Genomic DNA, 14,309 nt, shown 5'->3' with positions numbered 1-14,309 from the left:
TGGCTGGCTGGCTGATTTATCCATTTATTTGAGATTATATGTAATGGAACGGGATGGAAACGAGATGGGATGGTTTGTCGTCGAGTTTTCTATAATTTTGAGATACCCCCTTTCCACCGTCCGTCTTCATTTTACGTTATTCGGTCTTCACTTTTCTAGTCTCCCGAACCAAGACCGAGGGAGGTGTATAACACGATCAATCATATACAGAAACAAATCATAAAATAGAGATTATACTACATTCCATATTCCCCGCACATGAATATATATCTTCATTGGGCTTCCTGTTCATTATCAACCACACACGCACACCACGGAGCGTAAGATTACTGAGCAATAGAGAATCGAGGAAATCGGGGTATTTTATTGGCCGCGAACTGCGTGCACGTTAGGAAGAATGGCATAGAATGATCATCTGGAACGGAACAAGGCGCTGAACACGGTGAATTTGAAACCCTTTTTCATGCCGGGGTGGGACATCGGAACACCCAATTCGAAAAAAAAAAAAAAAAAAAAAAAAAGGAGAATTGGGGGGGGTGGGGTTGGGTTGGGTTTAATAATTATGGACGTACTACGATGACAACCACCACGGCTCAGCTCAGGTGAGCAGGCCCGGAGAAAAGCATAAAAACAAAAGATATTACGGAACTGGGGACTGGACTCCTGGGAGGCAGAATAGAGAAAAGAGATAGACCAATTCAGAACCACCAAACCAAACCAAACAGGTCAAATCAGGCAAATCAATCAGACAAGCAAAAAGGAAGCAAAGCGCGCGGTTTATTGGTCTCAATAAATATGTGAAATTGAACGGAGTTAAGTGAGGAGAGGAGAAGTGCTAGATCTTCCTCCCCTGCCACCGCTTCTTCTGGCCCTACAGATATATGGGTATTTCTTTCAAACCAGAGCGCCGCGGTGAAAAGCAATATCGAGAGCATGATTGTGGATAATTTCACGTAATTTGTATTAAAGTAAAAAAAAAAAAGAAGAGGGCTATGAGCAGCCAGCTCAGCTATTAGGTTGCTCAGCGATTAATTCGTAGCCGCCCTCGGAGGGCAAGACGCGAGCGGCGAAGATGATGGTCGCAGCAGCGAGGAGGGCCAGACACCAGCTGACGGTACACATGATGAAGGAGTCGTCGAGGCGGAAGCCAAGGTAGAAGTGATCGTCGTTGTCGTTGAGGTAAGACTGTATATACGTAGAGTATGCAGGTTAGTTATATGATACAGTGAAGCAGCGGGTTATAACCGTTAACCGTTAAGGTACTTTCTACAAATATCCCGAATGAAGGCAAATAGGGGTTCCTGAAGAATTAAAAGAAAAGAAAAGAAAAGAAAGAAAAGAAAAGTATAGAACCTACCACCAACCCCATACTGGCGCACTGCACCAGGGCAACCAAAAGCAATAACATGGAAAGAATCCGCCATCCAGACTCGCGCATCTGCTTGCCGCCGGCCAAGATGATAATATAGGTAATCAATGTCATGCCCTCGAGCACGACGGCGAAGGACATGAGGAACCCGACGGAGCGCCACATGGAGCAGAACTGGCGGTCGTCGCCGGTGCAGTCATCGAATTGCGGGAAGCGCACGCAGGTCGTGGTCGTCGTTGTCGTGTTGGGGGTGGTAGTGGAGAAACAGCGATAGTGGAGGCCGTAGGAGACGCCGGCAGACTGCATAGGGAGAGTCAAATGAGTATTTTTATTTTTCATCTTTTTTTCACTTTTGTAGCGACAGGGGAAACAAAAGGGCCAGCCGTACCGTTCCTCTCTGAGAGCTGATCCATCGCGGCAGGACTATTGACGCCAGCGTCAGGGCGAATGCTGTGATGGTTGTTCTTGTTAGTCTGATATCCAAAAAGGAAAAAACACAGCGAGTGAAGAGTAGGCATGAGCAAAATACATACTGGTCAAAAACACAAGCAGCGTCGCAGCATATACGATGGTCTTGGTCACGAAGCCCGTATAGTTCCGCCGCCCGCCGCCAGGCACGAGATGGACGTCCATCATTCGAACAACAACAGCAGCAGCGGTAACAACCACAAACACACAGTGATATTTCTATCAAAGACTATCCCCTCCCCCACGGAGCTTTGACAGTATCAAACGCTGAAAGAGCAAGCTAGAGTATAGACTAAGAGGGCCGCCAGCCAACCGGTCGGACAACCCTTTTTTATGAAGGGAGGAGAAGGAGGAGCCGCATTCGAGAGGATACGGAGAGACGCGCGAGGGAGATGCGACAAGCTGCAGCCCGCTTATTGCAGGTCTGCAGGTCACAAGTCAGGACTGACTGCGTGTAGGAGAAGCGGTGGAGAAGCGGTGGAGCAACGGTTTTGATATTCAGAGAGATACGGGGTGTGGTTGATGAGGGGTTGGCTATAGATGGAGGCTAGCCAAGGTGGTGTTGGTGGTTGGGGGTTGCGAAGAAAACGGGGAGAGATTCCGGGTTCTGTGGACAGGTCAGATGGACATTCGGAGATCGATGATTGATGATGAGGATGTCGTTGGGCGAACTTATTTAGCGGAGGGGGGTTTAGTGCAGCTGGAGGTTGGTTGGATGGATCTCGCAGGGAGGAGATATCGTATTTTATTCATTTCCTTGAGAAGTTTCCGGCCGGGATGACGCTTGCTGGGAGGGAGGTTGATGAGGCTGCTTGCGGTCTGTGCCGGGGGGGGCGTGATGTAGCAGTACCTGGGCCAACGCCATTGTCACCGTCTCGAGGAAGTATTTGGTACATGACAACAGCGTGTCCAATCAGGGCGAGCCAAGCCTCTCGACTTTGGCGACAGACTCATCCTATATATAACTATCCTGACAACCAAAGAAAAAAAAAAAAAAAAAAGGGAAGGTTGGTAGTAACAATATCTTGCCTCCTCTAGACAGCAGTTATCAACCTGGCGTCTGAAGGTCCAGAGACAACATTTGACACGAGGTGGTTCTGGGGCAGATATCACATCCCAAAATCATCGCGGGTGGGAAATTCCCGACAGCGGCGGGACGTGAATATCCGTCTAGCAAGCTTTTCAGAGGGTGTTACGTCTTATTTTTAGAGAAAGCGGTAACTACACCCGTCCTTTTCTATTCCCAAATCTCATAAGCAAGTCACTTCAATGGGAATCCCTAGCATAGAGCTCAGCACATTTGGACCTAGAGGCGAGAGCCATTGCGCATTTTTACCCGGCTTGTTCTTCTATCTGTATGCATACAGTCAGGGTCAGGAGACGCAGCAGTGTAGTGTGGTGATTGCTTATCTCTCACCCCGCGCAATTTTACCCCCAGGTGTATATGCGTATCAGAGAATCTCTGCGCCGATATCCGTCACCTACTTGAGGATATCCTTCATAATGCCCTTTTATGATACCGTTGCTCCGTGCCTGGATGGGATCAGGGCGCATATATTGACACCCACTCCCAGCCCAACCAATCTCAAACAGTGAAACTTGCTGATTCCCCTGGCCATGAAGAGCCCATGTTCCACACCAGGAAATGTTCTGGGGTGAATACATTCTTTTCTGCCCTGTGTGTTTGTGTTCGACCCCATCTACACCCAGGCAAGCCCATACATAATAACATGATGCCCGCCCGCCCGCGCAGCCGCATTCCTTTTCATGGCTTCCCTTGGGTCAATCAACATCCAGGATACACCTGTCCACCAGGTCCAAGATGAATGAGACCAGGCAGACCCGGCCCCGAGTCCGGCTCGGCAGCATGTAAGCTCCCTTCAGGTCCTCGCCATTCACAACAGGGCTGGCGTGAAAACGATGATGCTGAGAAGATAGCTGAGTTTTCTGGTGGTGATTTTCATGCTGCTATCTGCTGGAAAATGAATGGGCTCCATATGGCTGTATGGGGTGTCAGGGTGCTGGGAATAGTGTGAAAGACACCACCAGCACCTCGCTGCTGGTCTTGCTGCTGGTCTTGCTGCTGGTCTTGCTGCTGGTCTTGCTGGCCATTAAGATTTCAGGGTATTGGATAGGCGCTCGACAGCACCTCATATTGTGAATGCCTAACATTGATGAGGTCTTCTTCGATTTCGAATGAATTTTACAGTCGAGGAGGGGGAGGATGTGCTATTCATATCCCTACCAACCTGCTGCTAACTTTGTGCCCGCCGTTAATTGGCGATAACTTGGACCACTGCAAGTTTTGTCCCTAACAGAGTGAATCAATGTAGATCATTTATGCGGGAAACAAAATCGTGATCCATGCATATGCGCTATACTGAAATGAAAGCAAAAACATGAGGCTGATTATGTATCATGCTATAGTCAACGAAATCTCCTCTTCTCCTAATATATCCCCCTATCCTTCTAGTCTCACTCCTCCATTCTGAAACTTCTTTCACGGCAACCACATGTACACTTTGACCTAATCACAGTGCTTGATTGGTTCTTTCTCAGAAGATCAATATTTAAAGAGAACCCTCCTGGAGTGATTAAAGTCAGTCAGCCTCCACCCACCACTTACATCCAGCACGCAAGACGGAACCATGAAAAGGTGAAGACAATTTTTATTACTTTTTCGTTTATCCATAGACTGCTTACCACCTCAACCAGCTCTCTCCCAAAATCCCCAGCCAGCCCCATATATCTCTGAACCGATAAATGATAAATAGCATCTCTTTTTGATCATGAGTCAGTGACCGACCACGATCACCACCACCACCAGCAGCAGCAGCAGCAGCCCTTGCTTTTACATGTATCAAGGAGCCTCCCTATCTATATACCCCAGCCAGCCAATAGCTATCTGACATTTCCCAGGAGAATCGTTCAGCGGATTGATTTGGTGTAGGAAACAGATGTTGTCCATTTGACCGACAGCGGCAAGGGGCATATATATAAATATATATGCCTTCCCCTCCCCTATACAGTTTTAGGAGCTTCGCACGAGTCGGGGAAGAGAAAAAAAAGAAAAGAAAAGGAACTCTCTCCTCAAAACTCCGCGTGGATGCTCGCATGAGTCGATTTACATGCAATGGTTGAACAGATTCAAAAAAGAAAAAAAAAAAAAAAAAAAAAAAAAAAAGCACAGACGAAGTTATCATCACCGTGCAAATACATACATGAGACACTGCAGCACAGCACACACTGGTAGCAGCTGGAATATATTTGATAGAGGGGAGTAAGTAGCGTGCCATTTCAGCGCGAGTCCCTTGGAAAACAGAAGAAGGGATTGACCCAGCAAACGCACTCCTGAAGTCACGGGCCAGACGGGCAGCTGCTCGCTCAAAGAAAGACTCCAAATGGGGAAATGGAGAGCGAGAGTGACCTTTCGACACTGAGCAGGTCGGCGGTGGTTTCCTGTCCACCACACAGCCGCGACCCCCCCCCCCCCCCACCAATTGATTGGCCGGCCAGCTTTTCAGACAAGAAACAGAACCGGGCTGGCAGCTGACAGGAAATCGTAAAAAGGTTGGGCGTTGCACAGCAAGCTTTCTCCCTACTCAGTTATCTGAGACATTTTGTTGACATCTTCTTTTCTTGTCGATTGGTATATAATTCCCGACAAAAGCTATGAACGTGTGTTATATACAGATGGCATGTCGGGGATCAATGATAGTGAGATATATATATATATATGTGTGTGTGTGTGTGCTTCAAAATGTATCTCAATCCATTTTATATAACTTAAATATTTTGCAATCACGCGCTGATTCAAGCCACCACCCCACACCAAATAACATCCACCTCGCTCTTCCAGAGGAAGAAACTGATCCGGGGTCCCTTACCAAAGAAAACACAACCTACGCTATAGTTACCACCAAACTTATTCTTACTTTTTCCAGCCACCATGGTTGATGATTTGGGGATTTGGGGGGAGGGGGTTAGTTTGGAAATGACAATCGGGACTCAAGCAAGGTTTCAGGCTTCAGCTGAGCCAGTGAAATTCAGTGCACACTACGGGGGGTACATACATACATACATGCCATGGTACATCTGTACATGTACCAGCGTATATCCATGTTTATCTCCCCGTTTAATTTTAGCATGTGATCAACGGCTACCTGCGTCGACTGCAGAGAGAGCGTATGTAACCTTGGTAGGGCTAACTACATTGTTGGGGAGATAGTATGTAAATGCTTTGAAGGGGGTGCGTAGTGTATCTACGTACGTACGTACGTACGTACGTATGTAGATGACCCCGTCTCTTCAGAGTATAGATGAATATGTTAATGGATATCTGGAAAGATTCTATCTTCATATCTCTCATTTCTATTCTGCACTATGATGTATGTCTAAACATGTAACTATAGTTAGTACTATAATAAGATAATGATAAGGTAAAAACCACAGGCAACATTAGACTCTTAATTAAAGAATAGCTGAGGAGAGAGGGAAAGTAAGAAGGTTTAAATAAATAGCAGAAGGTGGGTGTGATGCTACATGAAGAGATGAAGAGATGTGCACATGCATACATGGAAGATGAAAGCTGTGTGAAGTTTGTCTGAAATAGTCTAGTTAACTATTAACTATAGTAAGTTAAGAAGTAGAGAAGAAAGAAAAGAGAGCTTCAAATAGATAAATAAAAACTGAAAGCAAGAATTCTTTTTCTTCTCCTTTCATTATTATTAACTTAATTAACTAAATATTTAACTTTCTTGATACAAAAAGGAAAAAGGGAAAAAACTGAAAATTCCTGCAAGCAATGAACAGTTTTGAACCAGCTCATCATGACCACTTTTTATGCCCAGGGTGATTGTCAATTATAGTCTGGGTCTCTTTGTTTCAGACTTGCTGATGGGTAATAAATAAAATAAGAAGGCTTATACATAAATTGATTCAAATTAGAGAGGGATTATCTTGAGAGATCTTATGGAGTACTCTTGAGCAGGTTGAGATCCAGCTGTAGCCAGGAATTTGACATTTGATGGTGATGAAGAGTTTATGAGCACAATTTGAGATCTAAAAAAGATTGCGATGGAATTCTTCAACGAGCTAACTTGGCTTCAAGAGATATGTATGTTAGGTAGTAAGTTAGTTTAGCTTAATCCTTGTCATAGGCTATGAGCCAACAACCAACCAACCTGCTGTTCTATACAAAGGAAATTTTGTAGATAATCATCATAATAATCATCATGCTGTTGCTCTGTGTGACATTGCTGCAGGAATAATAATACATAACTATACATATTAATAGTAGAGTACATTTCTCTTTATTCCTCTTTCTAATAGGAAGAATAGAAGAGGAATCTGGACCCGGCCATTTGGGTAATAATTCAGGGATTCCACTGAAGCCGTCGGCAAAGGTTCCTGTGCATACATTTTCCGCGGGAGAGGTACCTGTAGGCTGTAGATACGTAGTTAGTTAACTAGCTAGTTATGTAAGAGCCTCATCCTCGCCGCGTCTCGCTCCCTTTTCGCAATCCTCGACGCCCGACGACGTCTTCCATCTCAACCTCACCTCACCTCACCTCACCTCTAACTCATCTCTACTCTTCTCTTCTCTCCTCCAGTAGTATCTAGTCTAGTATCTGCACGTCTGCTTCTGCTTCTGTTTCTACTCACTCTGCGACACCCTTGCAACATCTGTCCTTCTCCCCATCTCCGCATCTCCAAACTGCTACCTCTCACTCTCCCGCTGTAGCCGACCCATAAACACCGCTGCCCCCGTGTGGGCTCCCAGCCCCTGGCCCCGCCCACTCATCATCGTTGTCAGGCTAACTACTGTACTCCGTACACCAGGCCAGGCTGGCTAACTAACACTAACTAACTATAACTAACTACTCAGGCTACTTTAGCTTGTTGTGGTTTATTGCTCCCTCCTCCTCGTCTCATCTAGTAGCCGGCTCCAGTACCAAGCAGCCAGCCTACCCTAGCTGGTTATTGATCACCCAAGAAACCCGTTCCCCGTCTAACCTCGCCTCGCCCCCAAAAATAACATCCCCATCCCTCTTTCATCATCCCGTCTTCTGCTCTCGTTGCTTGCTCGCTTGCTTGCTTGCTTAGTTACTTGTTTGCTCACCTGCTCAACTTGCTTGCTTGCTCCTGGGTTGCTTTCTAGGGTTACTTTAGCACTTCATCTGTTAAGCGCGTGCCTGCAAAAGGGGGGGAAAAAATCAAAAAGTAAATAACGCAAAGAGAGAAACAAGAGATAGTTCCTTTTTTGCTTTCTTCTCTTCTCTTTTATTTGCTCTTTTATTCTTCTGCTTCTTCTTTTCTTCTTCCCTTTGAAACTGGTAGAAGGGGACCCTGCTGACCGGGCAAGGTTTGTGTTTGGCGGAGTGAAGAAAGAAATACCAAAAAAAAAATAAACCGAAGGAATGGAATTGTACAGCAGCCCCGATCTCGCTCATCGCTGCGCTTGATTCGGTTCGATCCCGTCCTCCCCCCATCCATCGACCACCCAACCACTCATCCACCAGCCGTCCTCCGCTGTCCGCCTTCCGCTATCCCTCCCTCTATCGCTGCCTCACTCTCACCCCATCGAGATCCCTCCCAACAATCTCTTCTCGTGACCCTAACTAATCACGCCTTCTATCCTCCGCATTCGGGGTTCTTTCGGGTCATTTTCGCTTGCCTCAGAGCTACCGTTGATAACGACTCCACGCCATTTCTTTCCCGTGAGGTCTGATGGTTCTGATGGTGGTGATACTGAAGCTATTCAAGCTAACTAGTGCGCCTGCAACGACTAAATTGCCGCTCAGTTTAATATCTTCGTTCAAACTCTTCATCTACCCGATTTAATCCCGTCGGTTTCCCTTTATTTTTATTTTATTTTCCCCGGTTGTTTGCCTTCCACCTATATCCTCTCTATTATACTACCCCTTGCCGATGGATAGGAGGATGGATATCATTTCGCTTTTATCGCCGCAGGACTCCCACTCGGGCAAGTCCACTCCTGCTCCTCATCCTGCTGCTGCTGCTTCCTCCTCCTCCTCTGGCGCCACCCCCACATCCGCCCCGACGCCTTCGCCTGTATCAGCCGTTTCCGCCTCCGCTTCTCCTCACCAGAATTATCACAAATCACGACAGAATTCTGGCAGATCGGGCATGACCTCGTCTCCGCTTGTCCATCAAGTCCTCAACAACCCGCAACTTCGCGATCCGTCTCCCCAGGACCTCAGCCAAGGCAACGGTACTGGCACCCCGCCGCCGAGCGAACTGCAGCCCACCAGACAAACCTCTACTCCTGGGATAGATGCCCTGGCAGATCTCGCCTCCATGCAGCGTCCTCAGCCCCACCGCGCAAACCCCCCAATGAGGAGGAATACCAGCACGGAAATACACGAGAGCCAGATGTCCCCTTCAACCCTCAACCCTACCGTCAACCCCATTCCGCGAAACCACACCACACCCCGACCCCATTTTGATGTGTCAGAAGGGTTGAAGGAGGCTAACAGAAGAGACTTTTCAAGCTCCTCGCTAACGCCGGACATGCAGCAGATGGCCTCAGAGCTATATGCCTATATCCAGCAGAACCACCATGCCTACGACGCGCGCGTTAAGTTCATCCGTCTACTCCACCAAGGGTTTGTCGAACATGTCTATCCGCCGTCGTCGCCAGGTTCCCGCGGCAAACCTCAGGAGTACGATTTTCTCCAGGACCTGCGTGCTGCACGAGAAGAGCTCGATGGCCTCTTCGCGATTGGGGAGGATCTATGGGTTGAATGGATACAGGACGAAAGTGTGCTGGCACGTACGGTGGAGGAACAGATAGGTGTAATGGAACTGTGTCGACGGTCAGTAGATGAAGAGTACGGCAGCACGAAACTATGGATAATATATGGCGAGTGGATGCTGCATCTCTACAACTCTGTTTCCCAGCCAAATGACGCCTCCGTCTCCCGCCAATGGTCAGAGGAAGATAGAATGGTGGCTCGGGAGGCATTTACGTGGCAGTCAGTCGTAGAGGTCTGGATGAATGCGGCGGAGGCTACAAACTGGAGAATAAATGATAGTCACCTGGTCTGGGACCGCTATCTGGAACTCGTCGTACAAGATGTGGGCAAGCAGCCGTCTCCAGAGAAACTCGGCCACGTAAGGGATTTGTTCGTCAATAGGCTTCAGGTACCCCACATGACCTGGGATAACACCTTCCAACTATTTTCCAACTTCATCTCTACCTATTATAACAACTATTACGAAGAGACCATGGTGGATATGACGAATAGAGCCGCCCGCGCCAAAGCCTTGTGGAATGCTCGCGAGATGCGAGAAGTGGAACTTCGGCGGGCCGCGGAGGCTGGAGACAGTACTACGGAATTGAGCTTGTTCGTGTCGTACCTTGAGTGGGAACTGAGCCAGAACCGGCGAAAGGGCCATTTTAGCTTCGAGCTCGTGTGCGCTCTCTATCAACGTGCCGTGCTACGTTTCCCCATCGAGGTTCGTTTATGGGAAGACTATATAATGTTCATAGTAGAGGAATCAATGGACGGAAGCCCGCATGGCCACTACCTCCCTGCTCTCCCTTCCCTGGAGCGCGCCACTCGGCACTGTCCATGGTCCGGAACGCTCTGGTCGCAACACATTCTCAGCGCGGAGCGTGTGGGACGCTCGTTTACTCAAATCGCTGACATCAAGCACAAGGCGACGCGGACTGGTCTGTTGGACGCCGGAGGCATCAAGCAAGTGATCAAGGTGCACACCACATGGTGCAGCTACCTGCGTCGACGAGCTTTCCAACCTGACTCGACAGATGAGGATCTTGATGTGGCCGAGGTAGGCATCCGCTCTGCAATCGAAAGCATCCAGGAACTAGGCGAGAAAGACAATACCACAGTTCCCAATGACCCCCTCTTCCGCCTCGAGCGTATCTACATCCGGTATCTAAGTGAAAGTGGAAGCTGGGATAGTGCCCGAGAAACCTTCAAGGGCTTAATCGCCCGCCACGGACACAGCTACGAGTTCTGGATTATGTATTATACATGGGAACTGCTCTGCTGGAGCAAATTCACCCAGTCAGATGGCAGCGCAAGCGCCTCGCGGAGAACCCCGAACCCCAGCCTTGCTACTGCAGTATTAAAACAAGCTCTCCAACGAGCGGACGCGGACTGGCTGGACAAGATCAGGTTGACATACATTGACCACTGCGAACACTACGAGGATGCGGACGAGCTCCAGATAGCCGTTATAGAGATTCGAAAGGCGATGAAAGCCCGAACGAGAAGACAGGATAAGGAAGCTCTACAGGCGGCAGCTCAACAATCGGCAGCAGCAGCGGCAACCACTACTGCTCCTCAAGCTGAAACGCCAGGAGTGTCGTCGGCAACCAGAGTAAGACCTGAAGCCGAGAATGAGACGACACCCCAGGGAAGCAAGCGAAAACGCACAGTTGAGGAACTGGATGTGAATGGGTCTGCCAGCAAAAGGCCCAGAGCGGCGGATCTCGGTGCTGATGCCGGCACTCCCCCTCCAAAAAGGGATCGCGAGAATGCTACTGTCATTGTGGAGAACTTACCGTCAGACGTTACCGAGTTGAGAGTCAGGCAGTTCTTTAGGGATGTAAGTTTGTAGCTCCCCCGTTTTATTTATTTGCTTTGTTGGATCGAACAAACAAGAAAAAAGGGGTCTTGTACTGACTGTTTCAACTAGTGCGGTAAAATCAATTCTTTAAAGCTGCTGTCACGACAAGGAACTCAACCCAGTGCAACTGTCGAGTTCGACACGCGAGAGGATGCATTGGCCGCACAGACGCGAGATCAACGGACATTCGAAGATCAAACGATCTCCGTTCACATCGGAACGAATACAACGCTGTTCGTCACGAATTTCCCGCCCACAGCTGATGAAGCGTATGTTCGCGATCTTTTCACTCCGGTAAACGATTCATCTTTACCTTGACCTTGGCTTTTTATATTTTTACTATCCCCCAGTTCTCTTTTAACAAATGGAAACTAATCGTTTATTTTTATAGTACGGCGAAGTCGTTGATATCCGATTCCCGTCGCTTAAATACAACACGCACAGACGCTTTTGTTACGTCCAATTCCAAACGGCCAGTGCTGCTCATGCAGCGACAGAGTTGAACGGAACTCAACAGGAAGTCTCCGGGAACTCGATGGTTTCGGCGGAGTCGACGAAGCTACCCCTCGTCGTGAAGATATCGGACCCTACGAAACGGCAGGATAGGACAGGGCCGATGGAGGAGGGTCGCGAAATCCACGTCTCGAATCTCGACTGGAAGGCGACGGAAGATGACTTGGTGGAGTTATTTACGGCGTATGGAGAAGTTGAGGGGGCGCGAATTCCGAGGAAGGCTAATGGGGCGAGCAAGGGGTTTGGATTTGTGGTTTTTAGGACGAAGGTATGTTTGGGTCTCTTTGTCTTCTTCTATGGTAAAAACCAGCGCAGGACGAATTTTAACACATCTGCTAGAAATCCGCCGAAGCTGCCCTCGCTATGCACGAGCAGCTATTCCGCTCTCGCCCACTCAACGTCCACATTTCTACTCCCACCCCCGCGAAACGCCAAGCAACAGCGATTATATCCCGCGTCGGCGGCCGCTCCGAGTCTCCTTCCATGGAACCTAACGGCGCCTCGCCTTCCTCCTCAACAGTACCACACGCCCCCGACCAACCCACGGGAAATGCCAGCGACAAACACCTCCGCACCCTCGCCCTGATGAACATCCCAGACACCATCAACGACACTCGCATCCGCACCCTCGTCTCCCCTTACGGTGCACTCGTGAAACTGATCCTCCGCCCAGACCACCAAGGCGCCATCGTCGAGTTTGTCGACGTCAGCGACGCTGGCCGTGCATCGCTAGGCTTAGACGGGTATGAGATCGCTCCCGGGCGACAAATCCGCGTCGGTAGTGTGGGCGAGATGTTGAAGATGCCGGCGGAGAGGAAGGTGGATAGAATTCTTGTGGGCAAGGAGCGGGAGCGGGTGGAGAAGAAGGGGAAGAAAGGAGAGAGGGATACGGTTGCAGTTCCTGCGTCCGGGCCGGCTGGGAAGAAAAAGATGGTTATGATGAAGCAGCCCGCTGCGCCTATTCGGCGACCGGGCCAGCCTGGAGGTGGAGTAGGATCGGGGCGGAGGGGTGGGTTGGGTGTTAAAAGGGGTGGTGGTGCTGTTGGTACTGCTGCTACTGCTGCTGCGACAGGTCAACAGCCTGCGCCCGCGAAGAAAAGCAATGATGATTTTCGGGCTCTGTTGGAGTCGTCCAAGTCACGGGAGCATGGCCAGGAACAACAGCAAGGACAATAACGAGAGTACAGCATCCATGAAACCGGGGAAGAAGGGTGTAAGTAGGGCAAAAAAAAAAAAAAAAAAAAAAAAAAGGAAATGCCCCCTCAAAAATGAGAGAATAGATCACCATACGTGATTGTATCTGCAACCTTTTTTAAACCCCTTGCCCGTCGCCTCTCTTCGTTTCCCCCCTCACACCGCCCTTTTATTGCATGATCTATATTTTATTTCCTTTTCCTTTTAAGTTTTATATTTGCCATATGTTTTTCTATCTCCATCTCCATCTGCATCTTCCACACCTCACTCAACTAACCCTCTAATGCCCACCATCAAATGCCCCAATGTCAAATGCCAAATGCCAAATGCCAACGCCCAAACACCAAAACAAAAAATGGCCCCCATAATTGTATGTACGTGTATGCATGATATGTCTTTTATTACAAAAAAATTCTGTTCTCAACTTGTCTTTGTTGCTCCCTCTCTCTTAATTTTTTTTTTTTTTTTTTTGTTTTTTTTCTTCCAAATCTAATCTAATTTAATCATTTTATACACTTTGCACCATCCATGCGGATCATTTCTTGCATTCTCTGCTCATTTTGTACCTTGTTGATGACATTTTCTTTTCATTGAAAAAGATTTCTCCCTCCTCTTTAACTTCTATCCTCGTTTCTCCTTGTCTCTACTTTTGCTTCTACCTCTACCTCTACCGCTATCTCTTCCCTCTCACATAATCTCTACATATCATTCCCGCATCCATGCCTTGCATATTTTTGTGGCCTTCTTGTCATGTTACATAATTCTTTGCTGCTTGGATTATACCATCTATTCATTCATATATTTATCCCCCGTCCCTGCCATGTCAGTTCGCTTCATTTTCATTTGATGAGGAAGAGAGAGTTGAGGGCGATGAAATGAAAATGAAAATGAAAATGAACATGGAAATCAGATGAAAAAGAGTATATATATATATAATACAATAATATTCTCTAAACAAGTATTTCTATTCTTGAGTTTCCATGTTTATGATCATTCCGGGAAGTAGATTTCTGAAGATATATGCCAAGACTTGATACACGTGATAACGTCCATCGGCGAGTTCGGCGTTCAACTCCGGTCTGCATGCGGCATAGCGCGTCTTCTGCTTTTTACCGTCAACTTTCTCCGACTTGCTTGAATTTCA

The 14,309-nt window shown here is 48.0% G+C and overlaps 3 protein-coding genes across 4 annotated transcripts; 2 read left to right on the top strand and 1 right to left on the bottom strand.

Moving 5' to 3' along the window:
• Positions 1–3: 3 nt before the first annotated feature.
• BDBG_05167 (uncharacterized protein) lies at positions 4–2,713 on the bottom strand. Its single transcript, XM_002624352.2, has 4 exons — positions 1,903–2,713; positions 1,758–1,819; positions 1,358–1,669; positions 4–1,185 (listed from the first exon to the last, which is right to left on the bottom strand). The coding sequence occupies exons 1-4, from the start codon at positions 2,003–2,005 to the stop codon at positions 1,006–1,008; spliced, it is 657 nt and encodes a 218-aa protein (XP_002624398.2). The 5' UTR covers positions 2,006–2,713; the 3' UTR covers positions 4–1,005.
• Positions 2,714–2,974: 261 nt separating this feature from the next.
• On the top strand, positions 2,975–3,800 carry BDBG_17205 (uncharacterized protein). The gene has a single exon (XM_031724981.1). It carries the CDS (start codon positions 3,107–3,109, stop codon positions 3,431–3,433), a length of 327 nt encoding a protein of 108 aa, XP_031578793.1. The 5' UTR covers positions 2,975–3,106; the 3' UTR covers positions 3,434–3,800.
• A 3,545-nt stretch (positions 3,801–7,345) lies between these two features.
• Positions 7,346–14,163, top strand: BDBG_05165. 2 transcript variants are annotated; one of them, XM_031722019.1, is made up of 4 exons: positions 7,346–11,437; positions 11,528–11,752; positions 11,850–12,239; positions 12,311–14,163. In XM_031722019.1, the coding sequence occupies exons 1-4, from the start codon at positions 8,768–8,770 to the stop codon at positions 13,145–13,147; spliced, it is 4,122 nt and encodes a 1,373-aa protein (XP_031578791.1). In that variant the 5' UTR covers positions 7,346–8,767; the 3' UTR covers positions 13,148–14,163. The 2 variants fall into 2 exon arrangements, with proteins under 2 accessions (XP_031578791.1, XP_031578792.1); XM_031722020.1 differs by having other exon boundaries at positions 7,353–11,437; positions 11,528–11,727; positions 12,311–14,126.
• The last annotated feature ends 146 nt before the right edge of the window (positions 14,164–14,309 follow it).

The sequence above is a fragment of the Blastomyces gilchristii genome (assembly GCF_000003855.2).
Source record: "Blastomyces gilchristii SLH14081 genomic scaffold supercont1.10, whole genome shotgun sequence".
Taxonomy (NCBI): Eukaryota; Fungi; Ascomycota; class Eurotiomycetes; order Onygenales; family Ajellomycetaceae; genus Blastomyces; species Blastomyces gilchristii.
This window is presented reverse-complemented; position numbering and strand designations above follow the sequence as displayed.

What these genes read in the sequence shown, in the direction of transcription:
- BDBG_05167 (XM_002624352.2), bottom strand. Translation starts at nt 2,005, where the DNA reads ATGATGGACGTCCATCTCGTGCCTGGCGGCGGGCGGCGGAACTATACG. An exon ending in GCTGCTTGTGTTTTTGACCA is followed by an intron (nt 1,820 to 1,902) that starts GTATGTATTTTG and finishes CAACCATCACAG; the next exon opens with CATTCGCCCTGACGCTGGCG. An exon ending in GCGCCAGTATGGGGTTGGTG is followed by an intron (nt 1,186 to 1,357) that starts GTAGGTTCTATA and finishes ACGTATATACAG; the next exon opens with TCTTACCTCAACGACAACGA.
- BDBG_05165 (XM_031722019.1), top strand. Translation starts at nt 8,768, where the DNA reads ATGGATAGGAGGATGGATATCATTTCGCTTTTATCGCCGCAGGACTCC. An exon ending in TTCGCGATCTTTTCACTCCG is followed by an intron (nt 11,753 to 11,849) that starts GTAAACGATTCA and finishes TTATTTTTATAG; the next exon opens with TACGGCGAAGTCGTTGATAT. An exon ending in TTGTGGTTTTTAGGACGAAG is followed by an intron (nt 12,240 to 12,310) that starts GTATGTTTGGGT and finishes CACATCTGCTAG; the next exon opens with AAATCCGCCGAAGCTGCCCT.
- BDBG_17205 (XM_031724981.1), top strand. Translation starts at nt 3,107, where the DNA reads ATGGGAATCCCTAGCATAGAGCTCAGCACATTTGGACCTAGAGGCGAG.